The sequence below is a fragment of the Culex pipiens genome, chromosome 3, assembly GCF_016801865.2.
Source record: "Culex pipiens pallens isolate TS chromosome 3, TS_CPP_V2, whole genome shotgun sequence".
Taxonomy (NCBI): Eukaryota; Metazoa; Arthropoda; class Insecta; order Diptera; family Culicidae; genus Culex; species Culex pipiens.
In genome coordinates this window covers 45,249,349-45,261,673 of record NC_068939.1, presented here as the reverse complement: position 1 = coordinate 45,261,673, position 12,325 = coordinate 45,249,349, and the positions used below count along the sequence as shown (strand labels likewise).

Below are 12,325 nucleotides of genomic sequence, written 5' to 3'. Positions count from 1 at the left end.
GGACACCGACGATCGCGCTAAATTATCTGGTTTCGATGCCTGGAAAATAACAACACAGAAAATTAATGCTAAATTAGCAAAAATTGTGCAGAATATACTTACAAATGAATCTTGAATTGCTCCGGTTCTTGAATCAACCAAGACGGAAAAAACTAAAACCTTGATTTCGCGCCCGGCTGAAATCATGTTCAGCTGTTGAGAATCACCAGAAGACTGATTGCCCTCCGATTTGCAGGCTGGCTCAAAATTTTCAGGCAGGAAAATCATGCAACCTTCCATCTCTGGTCATCGTCGTCACTTTTCACCACAATGTTGCATGAAATGGCAAGTGGATATTTTCCATACCACTTTGCATGCGAATGTGGCATGAATTTCATGCAAACCAAAATCAGCTGACATGCAGACCACGCCTCCAATTTTTCAGGCAAGAATTTCACGTAAAATTTAGTTGTGTTAGTGTATGCTGCCTTGGAGGCAAGTAGGATTAACGTGAATGTATTGTGATACAGTTAAACCTCGCATATGCACCTCATATGGGGGTTTCTTATGCGAAGCACGCATATGCGAGGTACAGGGCTTATGGGATTTTGGCTATATGGGAGACATGGGCTATATTTTTATAAAAAATCAACTAAACTATACAAATTTATAGTGTTTTGGAATCGTTATGAAGTCAGCTTTACAGCTACACCAAATTTACATGGTTTACGATGTTCTAGGTCATCCGAAACTTCGTCAAGTTAAGGCCTATGTGTTCAACGCCGTACAAGTATGAGGTAGGCGATTTGACTGTGGTTTTTGACCACAGGTCATATCCGGATAACCTCAGGGAGGTTCAGGGACTAGTCTACCGATATGTGGAGATGTTCTGGGTCTTCTGTAGAGTCCCTGAAGGTACGTCCGATGGGTCTACCGCCGTAACACGGCAGAGGTCGGTGGTTTTTGACCTCAGATCATATCCGGATAGCCTCAGGGAGGTTCAGGGACTAGTCTACCGGTATGTGGTGATGTTCTGGGTCTTCTGTGGAGTCCCGGGAGCTACGCCTGAAGGGTCTACCGCCGTAACACGGCAGAGGTCGATGGTTTTTGACCTTAGATCATATCCAGATAGCCTCAGGGAGGTTCAGGGACTAGTCTACCGATATGTGGTGATGTTCTGGGTCTTCTGTAGAGTCCCGGGAGCTACGTCCGATGGGTCTACTGACGTAACACGGCAGTGGTCGGTGGTTTTTGACCTCAGATCATATCCGGATAGCCTCAGGGAGGTTCAGGGACTAGTCTACCGATATGTGGTGATGTTCTGGGTCTCCTGTAGAGTCCCGGGAGTTACGGCCGATGGGTCTACCACCGTAACAAGATACAGGTCAGAAGTTTTTGACCTCAGATCATATATATCATCAGATAGCCTCAGGGTGGTTCAGGGACTAGTCTACCGATGTGATGTCATTTTTTGGGTCTTCTGTAGAGTCCCAAGAGTAACGGCCGATGGCTCTACCACCGCAACAAGATAGAGGTCGGAGGTTTTCGACCTCAGTTCATATCCGGATAGCCTCAAGGAGGTTAAGGGACTAGTCTACCGATTTCTGGTAATGTGCTGGGTCTTCTGTAAAGTCCCGGGAGCTACGGTCAATGGGTCTACCGCCGTAACAAGGCAGAGGTCGGTGGATTTTGACCTCAGATCATATCCAGATAGCCTCAGGAAGGTTCAGGGACTAGTCTACCGATGTGTGGTGATGTTTTGGGTCTTCTGTAGAGTCCCAGGAGTTACGGTCAATTGGTCTACCACCAAAATAAGGCAGAGGTCACTAGATTTTGATCTTGGATCATATCCAGATAACCTCAGGGTGATTCAGAGACTAGTCTACCGACTTCTGGTAATGTGCTGGGTATTCTGTAGAGTCCCGGGAGCTACGGTCAATGGGTCTACCGCCGTAACAAGGCAGAGGTCGGTGGATTTTGACCTCAGATCATATCCGGATAGCCTCAGGAAGGTTCAGGGACTAGTCTACCGATGTGTTGTGATGTTCTGGGTCTTCTGTAGAGTCCCGGGATTACCGTCAATGGGTCTACCACCGAAATAAGGCAGAGGTCACTGGATTTTAATCTTAGATCATATCCGGATAGCCTCAGGACGGTTCAGGGACTAGTCTACCGATGTGTTATGATCTTTTGGGTCTTCTGTAGAGTCCCGGAAGTAACGGCCCTGAGGCTATTCGGATATGATCTGAGATCAAAAACCACCGACCTATATCTTGTTACGGCGGTAGACCCATCGGCCGTAACTCCCAAGATCTTACAAAAGACCTATCACATCGGTAGACTAGCCCTATAACCTCCCTGAGGCTATCCGGATATGATCTGAGGTCAAAAACCTCCGACCTCTATCTTGTTACGGTGGTAGACCCAACGGCCGTAGCTCCCGAAATCTTACAAAACACCCAGAACATCACCACATATCGGTAGACTAGTTACGGCTGTAGACCCATTGACCGTTACCTCCGGGACTCTACAGAAGACCCAGAATATTACCACACATCGGTAGACTAGTCCCTGAACCACCCTGATGCTATCTGAATATGATCTGAGGTCGAAAACCTCCGACCTCTATCTTGTTACGGTGGTAGACCCATCGGCCGTAACTCCCGGGACTCTACAGGAGACCCAAAACATCACCACATATCGGTAGACTAGTCCCTGAACCTCCCTGAGGCTATCCGAATATGATCTGAGGTCAAAAACCACAGACCTCTGCCGTGTTACGTCGGTAGACCCATCGGACGTAGCTCCCGGGACTCTACAGAAGACCCAGAACATCACCACATATCGGTAGACTAGTCCCTGAACCTCCCTGAGGCTATCTGGATATTATCTAAGGTCAAAAACCATCGACCTCTGCTTTGTTACGGCGGTAGACCCATCGGTCGTAACTCCCGGGACTCTATAGAAGACCCAGAACATCTCTACATATCGGTAGACTAGTCCCTGAACCTCCCTGAGTCTATCTGGATATAATCTAAGGCCAAAAACCATCGACCTCTGCCTTGTTACGGCGGTAGACCCTTCAGGCGTAGCTCTCGGGACTCCACAGAAGACCCAGAACATTTCCACATATCGGTAGACTAGTCCCTGAACCTCCCTGAGGCTATCTGGATATGATCTGAGGTCAAAAACCATCGACCTCTGCCTTGTTACGGCGGTAGACCCTTCAGGCGTAGCTCCCGGGACTCCACAGAAGACCCAGAACATTTCCACATATCGGTAGACTAGTCCCTGAACCTCCCTGAGGCTATCTGGATATGATCTGAGGTCAAAAAACACCGACCTCTGCCGTGTTACGGCGGTAGACCCATCGGACGTACCTCCCGGGACTCTACAGAAGACCCAGAACATCACCACATATCGGTAGACTAGTCCCTGAACCTCCCTGAGGCTATCCGGATATGATCTGTGGTCAAAAACCACAGTCAAATCGCCTAACTCATACTTGTACGGCGTTGAACACATACAGTATGTAAAAAAAGTATTTACACCCCTCGGGCACTATGCACATTTTGTGATTAAACCTGTAAACAATTTAATGTTGACATAAACCTAGTACTACGTTTTGTTCAGAAACTCATGCCGAACATTTTGCTGCAAAAAGCTCATGAAAAGATGTTTTCTATAAAAAGTTATATAACAAATACTAATACAAAAATAAATAAGGTGCAAAAAAAGTTTGTACACCTTTCGAAAAATTAACATAAATAAAGTTATTTGTTGACAAATCACCATAAATCCAGTCTCCCAACTCCAAATAGGCATCCTTGACTGATTAAAAATATAATTTGGATTGAATATAAAGTTTACTAATTACTTAGTATAAAAGTTTACATAACTCTTGAAATTCTATATAAAACTTATCTAAACTTAATTTTGCAAACTTTAAATTTAACTAAATGTCAATATATTACCATAGAATTGCTAAATAAACATTTTGGAGTGGGTATAACACCGTTTTGGGGGTCTTTGTATCGCTAGAATAGATTTTTCGTTGGAATTTCGTACCAACCCGGAATTACGTCGTCGAAAAATCCGCCGGCATCCAAACCGGTCCACAATTCACAAGTTAACCTATGTGGCATCGGAAAGGGCATAAAATTTCCGATCTGTTGATACCCATACATCTAGGTTTTCTATAAAACCCACGTTGTTAAATACCTGGGCAAAAAGTAAGTTTGATCCACGAGAACAAAAATTACGAAATTCTATACATTTTTGGCAGGTTGCTCAAACGAAACCATAACAACGTTTTTGCCTAGGTGTTTAAAAACGTGGGTTTTATAGAAAACCTAGATGTCTGGGTATCAAAAGATCGGAAATTTTATGTCCTTTTAGATGCCACATAGGTTGACTTGTTAATTGTGGACCGGTTCGGATGCCGGCGGATTTTCCGACGACGTAATTCCGTGTTGGTACGAAATTCCAACGAAAAATCTATTCTAGCGATACAAAGTCCCCCAAAACGGTGTTATACCCACTCCAGAATGTTTATTTATCAATTCTATGGTAATATATTGACATTTAGTTAAATTTAAAGTTTGCAAAATTAAGTTTAGATAAGTTTTATATAGAATTTCAAGAGTTATGTAAACTTTTATACTAAGTAATTAGTAAACTTTATATTCAATCCAAATTATATTTTTAATCAGTCAAGGATGCCTATTTGGAGTTGGGAGACTGGATTTATGGTGATTTGTCAACAAATAACTTTATTTATGTTAATTTTTCGAAAGGTGTACAAACTTTTTTTGCACCTTTTTTATTTTTGTATTAGTATTTGTTATATAACTTTTTATAGAAAACATCTTTTCATGAGCTTTTTGCAGCAAAATGTTCAGCATGAGTTTCTGAACAGAACTTAGTACTAGGTTCATGTCAACATTAAATTGTTTACATGTTTCATCACAAAATGTGCATAGTGCCCGAGGGGTGTAAATACTTTTTTTACATACTGTAGACCTTAACTTGACGAAGTTTCGGATGATCTAGAACATCGTAAACCATGTAAATTTGGTGTAGCTGTATAGCTGACTTCATAACGATTCCAAAACACTATAAATTTGTATAGTTTAGTTGATTTTTTATAAAAATATAGCCCATGTCTCCCATATAGCCAAAATCCCATAAGCCCTGTACCTCGCATATGCAACTCTTGCGACAAAACCGAATCAGGTGGAATGACTCGTATATGCAAAGTTGCATATACGAGGCGCTCTTATACGAGGTTTAACTGTAGTTGCATGACTCATGTGAAATGATGTTTGGGACCAAAAATTGGCTGCTACCGGACATTTCATGCAACTATGTGGTGAAAGATTTTTTGAGTGTACTCCTAATAAGCTACCTCTCCATCAAAGATGAGCAAAAGTTTCTTCAGTAAAGTCTGTTTAATAATAATTTCAAATAAAGTAACATAAACAAAATCTCTGCCATCAGCAGTCCCTGTTTATATAGCCCTGTCAACCTGTCAAACAAAAGATTACATGAACCTCGTGACGAAAAAAAAAGCAACATGAACAAAGCGCCATGTACATTCGGCGAAGAAAAACGAATCATATCAAAGCGTCCCCCTCAATTACAGCAGGGTGATATAGACGTTAGTGATTTCAAAAGAAGTTATGTTTGTTTTTCTCAAATAAAATTACGGATATAATGTTTTATTGAATTTGGATGATCAAGTATCAATAAACGCAAGGTTTTTCATCGTTTGTTATCATAAGAACATCTTATTTTGCTTTTATATTAAAATGGGAATTGAAAATAGATGCTCAACATTCAAATGCGTTTTTCTCAAAACGCACGGTTTGTACATGATGCTTTTTGAAATGTTGGCATCGATATATTGAAATGGTGAAAATAACCTTAAATTTAAAGTAAGTTACTAAAGCAGAAATGAGTGAATTCAATTTGAAAATTGTACAAAATATAACAAAATTTATTCAAGAGTTAAAAAAGCTCAGAATTCCCGACTTTTCCCGACTTTTTGACATAAAATCATAAATTCCCGACTTTTTCCCGATTTTTGGCGGATTTTGACGAATTCCCGAATCTTCCCGACTTTCCCGATTTCCCGACTTGAGTGGCCACCCTGCGATCGGCCATTTGGCGGCCATGTTTGTTTTAGAAAAATATTTAAATCTTGATTCAGAAGTTTTCAAACAAAAAGTGGGTTTCTTTGTTTTGTTTGTAGATGCATTTTACTTATAGTGATTATTTTTTAATTTAAATTTACTATTTCTGGACCCTGTATTCAGAACCATCATTGACAGTTATTGCCCTAAAAGTGAAAGACACCACCAACCACCTTAATGTTATTAATTTCCAAATTTGTTCCAGTCGACGGTAATAACTTGTTAATGCGATGATTTTATAAAAATTTAAATGGGGATTTCAATCGTAGAAAAGAAAAAAAGATCCCCAAACAAGATATGCAATTCAATTTAAGACGATCTCTCAGCTAAATATCAATTATTTTAAATCTAATCGAGCAACTGCGAGCTTAGTCGTACAATGCGTCCCACATTAGTTTTTCTTCTGTTCAGCTTAGTCGTTTTGTACATTCAGTCTGTTTTAGCTGAAAGTGAGTGATTTGTATATATATTTCGTTCATTAAACAACAAACACTAATTTGAGGAATTTTTTTTGCCAGCATGCAGCGGAAACTTTGAAGAGTACAGCGAGTGCGGTCCATCGTGTGAAATGACCTGCGAAAGCCTGAATCGGACGACCCCAACGGCCTGTTTGGCGTACTGTGTTCAGGGATGTTTCTGCGTGCCAAGGTACATCCGGGATGGGGACGGAAACTGTGTGCTGCCTGAAGATTGTTAGGTTCTATAGTGTGTGAATAATTTATTTTTACGTTATGAAATTTTAAAAAATATACTTTAAAAAGCAGTGTTTCTTTGAAAATCAATTTACCAACAAGCATCACAAAAAATAAAAATAGAAATGTTTAAATATTGAATTAACGAGCCATGGTTTCAACATTTGAATGAAAAAAGTGTTTTAAAATGCATTATACATTTGCCCAGTCGTTTTGCAATCATTAGTTTCCAAAATATCTAAGTATTGATGAAAATTTTATTTTTTGCGAAAAAAAAAGTTTTCCGATGCTGTGCTTTGGAATTCCATAAAAATTGAAAATATTTTGAATCCAGCCCAAACATGCAAAATGTGATTATCAATGCAGAAAATGCATTTAAGATTGTTATCAGTTGATTTGACTTCTATTTTCATTAAAATTTTTTAGAAATATTTGCAACGGCCTAGCTACGAAGAATTTAGTATTAAAAAACTGTTATTTTTTCAATTCAGTTTCATAAGTGATAAAACTCTATATACTTTACCAAAGTCAAAATTCATCTCCCGGAAAAGATCCGGCAGCAATTTTGTATGGTTTGACCATACAATGACGTTTGCTGAGGGTGCCGAGAAAAAGGTAAACAAATCACTTCATGCATCAGCCAATCCAGATTTTTAAGCGAAAATGGCGTTCGAATGATGAACGCCCGAAATGCCAAAATCACGCAGTGGTACGAACATTACGAAAAAAGTGTGCCATGTATTTTCTAATGTCGGTGCCACTGTGCGATTTTGACATTTGGGACGTTCACCATTCGAACGCTATCTTCGCTTAAAAACCTGGATAGACAAATGCAGCGAAAGCTCAACGCTGCTTTTTGATGGTGAGAGATTTGACAGTTCCCATACTAAATGTCTCGATTTTCATACTTTTTGTTAATTTCCTTTCAAAATAAAATACTTAACCTATGAAACATATTAAAACATATATACAACATATGAAAACTATATATTTTTGGTGCACAAAATTTTAAGGCATTTTTCTATTTTTTTAGCAGATTTTAAAAAAATGTCTTTTCTTCTCTTCTTTTAACCCTCTAACGCCCATGGTTGCACCAGCGCACCGCTTATTTTTCACTTCAAATTGAAATTTCTCCACGCAGAAAAATATTTTGTGGAATCAGCCTGTACGAGGTTTGATTCAACAAAAATTATGTTGAATATAATCAACGCCGATTTTGCGTTGAAACAAACCTTGATTTTCTCAATTCCACAAAAATCTTTTGTTGTTTTGAAAAAGTTGCTTTGACGTTTAGCGTTGATTCAACAAAAATCTTGATTTTCAAATCAACAAAACGTTTTGTTGATTCAAATATGCCTTATTTTTCTGCGTGCCTAAAACAAATGAATGAAATAATCTCATTCTTCCTGCACAGTGTTATTTAATATCTTTGCTGCCTCCAATTCAAATTCCATCCAATTTGGTCAGTTCTGTAGAAAATGACAAGGAAAACCGTAAAAAATCTCGATTTTGCTCTGGGCGGGAATAGGTTATGGGAGCTATTAGACTATGGCAACAAACTCGCACTTTCTTGTGTTTGACAGTTTGCCAAACTCGCAAATTTCATTCCAAAGAATGAAAATATTGTTTTCTAATTGAAACCAGACTGACATATTTTTTGCCTTTCTTACTAAAGAAAGGTATAGGTTTTATTAAAATCGACGATGATATCGTGGTAACTATTAAATCCGACTTAGAAAAAACTACAAAAAAAGTTCAAGATGGTATGTCAGAGACATAACCGAAAGACATAGGACCAAACAATTTGAATGTGTTGTTGGATTGCTAGTGAAATCTGGAATAAGATTATTTTATTTTGTTTCATAGATTTGTCGGCAAAATTGTCATAAATGTTCTCCCAAGGCGAACCTTCCATGAGGGCACCGACAACTCCAGGTTGTGGCCACTACGGTCGAAATGTCAATTTTCATGTTCAGTATCAAAAACCATGAATTTTGATACCCATATTGCCACAACTCGTATGGTTCTGTAAAAGACCCTCTGGGCCCCGGGGGAACCTGCTTTGAGATCACCGGCTACTTCATGTTATGGCCACTACTGTTGAAATGGCCATTATTATGTTCAGTATCAAAAACCATGAATTTTGATACCCATATTGCCACAACTAGTATGGTTCTGTAAATGTCCCCCCAGGCCCCGAGGGAACCTACTTCGAGGCCACTCCAGGTTTTTTCCACCACCAATTCGACATTTTTCATGAGAACCGCCGCATCATAGCGACTTCCACGCCGTCCGCTTCGCTCGAATTTCCTCCTTCTGCTGCCGGTGGTTCTTCCTTCTGGTTGCTGGTCCTCTTCTTCTATTGGCCGCTGCTGCTGCTGCTCCGTGCCGGCCCGACGTGCACAGTTCGAGTGCTCGTTCGAAAGTGACTTGCTTTTGCGAAATTTTCTGCTTAAATAGCGGCAGAGCCGGAGAATGGCACAAAAGGGGCGCGGTCTCGAATGCATACGCTCGCTCTGATTGGTCATCTGTCCGATTTGTACTGAAAAATTACTCATTTTGATTGCATGTTTTAAGTGCTTTAACTATGTTTAGTCAAACTATCTATGTAGTTAAACAATAGCTGAAGTCTTCCTCTTTCGATTGGTGGTCCAACCGTCTGTATTGATTCACAGGGAAAAAAGATATAAGCGTTCAAAATGTCCCCTTTTTTAACGCTTAAAAGTGACGCTTTGGATCGAATTTCTGAACTGGCCCCCCAATATAGTAAATAGAGACATAGTCCTATGTCAAAAAGACAAAATTACAAAATCATGGAAGACATCAAATCGATACAAAAATTCTCTTATTAAGGTATAGAATTTCGAATATTTTCACAGCATTTTTGTATGAATGTTTTCAAATTTGTATGGAGAAACCAATGATGCAAAATGGTTATTTGGGATAAAAGAAATCGATAGAATAGGTGCATTCAAATACTATAAATTAAAAAAAATAAAGCAGTCATAGTCCTTCGACCCCTATTTTTTTCTTAAAAATTTTATAACTTTTGATAGAGTCGACCAAATTGGATGCTTCCGATTGCAAAAGAACCATATTTGTCTATATTTTGAACTGTCAGAATGGAGACAAACATGGTTCATTTTTACCGGAGATATTCCGGATTCCGTTGGGGTACCTCGGCTCTTCTATTTGGGTTTTTGGTTGACATAACAAAAACTTTTCGTAAAAACAATGTCGAACTTAATACAAAACTTCATGGAATCATCCTAATATATAATCCTGCAAAAATAATTGACATAGTTAAGTCCTACGGGGCACCGGAGCCGATTACAATTGGCCACCAATTGCAATCAGCTCACTGAACCGTTTCCGGTAGGAACCTGTTCCGATGCGCCGAAGGTCTGGACCATGTCAATTATTTTGTAGGATGAGGTATTAGGATTATTCTTTGAACTTTTGTATAATTTTTAACATTGTTCTGTCGAAAAGTTTTTTTTTATTTCAAAATATAGACAAATATGGATCTTTTGCAACCGGAAGCATCTAATTTGTTCAATTCTATCAAAAGTTATAAGATTTTTAAGAAAAAAAAAAAAATAGGGGTCGAATCAAGCGTTTGAGTGTTAAATGTTGATCTACGTTTTAGACACACTCAGTTTGCGTAATTTATCATAAGTATAGAATCATCTATAATAACTTTAATAATGGGTTATTTACTCAGGGATCTACAAAAACCGACTTCATTTGTCGCATTACGTTTCACACCAATTGAGCGGTGTACGAACGTGGGTTTTTCATTCAAGCAGTTTCAACCAAAAAATCCCCTATTCCACTGCTCTCAATTTATAATGCAACCACATCAAACCAAACTGCAACAGTTCAGAGCCAAACCCCACTGTAAAATAGAGATCCTAAATAGGGAGACTGGACGAAGTGAATTTGACGTATCCAAACAGACGCGAGTTTGACGTATCCAAACGAGTATTTGCCTTTACGCCCAGCAAAACTTATCAGTGTTGCCAAGCTCAAAACATACGTTGCCAGATCGATTTAGCAAGCTTAGACCAGTCTCCCTATTTAGGGTCTCTACTGTAAAATGCATCGTGCTTCAACGACAGCAATTTCCCTTTTGCTTGCCCTGCTGGTTGTGGCGGTGGAGCTGATGGCCGGCACCGAAAGTGAGTAAATTTGTAGATGCTTTGAATTGGAAGAGGGAACTAATTTCCCAACTGGATTTTCCAACCAGCAGCATGCGGCGGTGCAAACGAGCAGTTCAACCAGTGTGGAACGGCTTGCGAGAGAACGTGTGAAAATTTCAACCAAACGGCTCTAGCGTGCACCCATAACTGCGTTCGAGGATGTTTCTGCGTGCAGGGATTTGTGCGGGATGTGGACCGAAATTGTGTGACGCCGGATGATTGTTGAATTTACTAACAATTGTTAAATATATATTTGAAAATATTTGTCATAACAATGTGAATAATTCATTCGCACTATGTCGCAGCATTCGTTTCGTGTCATTGAATAATTACGGTTAGAAACTGTTGTTTAGGGGAGAGTGGGGAGACTTGATCCCCTTTTTTTGTATCACACATAACTCTGTCAATTTCTCACAAAACTATGATCTTTTTGCATGAATTGAAAGCTTAAACATTCAACTATGTTTAGCTGATTAAAACGTACGCTGGTTGGGGAGAGATCGGACAGCAAGTCGAGTAAGAAGAATAACGCACTTCTTGTATGTTGCACTGGTGAACAGCGAAAGAGAGCGCGACAACCGTCGCGTTGATGTTTTATTCATTTCTTTGTGAGTGTATTAGTGTTACATTTTTAGTACAGTTGTTTGGCCCAAGGCCCGTATGCAACAACTCCTTCCCCTTTCGGAAGTTGTTTCTATAGTCTAAGATTAAACTAAAAATATTTTACAATTCACTGTTTCCAAAGTAAAAGAATTCACTTCTAATGCTAACAAAATCAATTCATTTTAATTCTGATCAAAATACATTTCTCTATATAAATCCGAAATCGCAATTCAACGACATGAAAAAAAATCCAAAGTTAAACATATTTAAATTCGAAATCCTGTTTAGGTTTACGCAAACGTTTTGAACGTCTTAAGCACACTTCCGGCAATTGAGCCGCATCGACTTTTCTTTTTCTGACCCTAGCCAGCTCGGCGTTCGAGTATCCACGGAAATCTCCATCCTCGTCTGCGCTTCCGGACGCTCTCAGCGTCGCTGGTTGTTCCAGGTTCATGTTTGCACCGGATGTCGTCGGAATTAGGATATTTGTCCTCGCTTCCTCACGAGCCCGGTATGGTCGCAGCTGATCTCTATGAGCGAGGATTTCCCCGCTTCCAGCCAACACCTGGAAAACGTTTGGAGAAAATTTCTTAATAAAGCTTGCTTTAATCCATCTATTTGGTATGCTATTTTTGTTATTCTTGTACCACACCAA

At 39.5% G+C, this 12,325-nt stretch overlaps 2 protein-coding genes across 6 annotated transcripts in view; one reads left to right on the top strand and one right to left on the bottom strand.

Moving 5' to 3' along the window:
• LOC120420080 (syntaxin-10) overlaps positions 1 to 12,325 on the bottom strand; it is a 29,397-nt gene that overhangs the window by 9,526 nt on the left and 7,546 nt on the right. The window lies entirely within an intron of this gene.
• LOC120420081 (chymotrypsin inhibitor-like) lies at positions 10,506 to 11,372 on the top strand. 4 transcript variants are annotated; one of them, XM_052710063.1, is made up of 3 exons: positions 10,506 to 10,772; positions 10,967 to 11,046; positions 11,115 to 11,372. In XM_052710063.1, exons 1-3 carry the CDS (start codon positions 10,573 to 10,575, stop codon positions 11,291 to 11,293), a joined length of 459 nt encoding a protein of 152 aa, XP_052566023.1. In that variant the 5' UTR covers positions 10,506 to 10,572; the 3' UTR covers positions 11,294 to 11,372. The 4 variants fall into 4 exon arrangements, with proteins under 4 accessions (XP_052566023.1, XP_052566024.1, XP_039438944.2 ...); XM_052710064.1 differs by having other exon boundaries at positions 10,515 to 10,772; positions 11,118 to 11,372; XM_039583010.2 differs by lacking the exon at positions 10,506 to 10,772 and having other exon boundaries at positions 10,812 to 11,046; positions 11,118 to 11,372.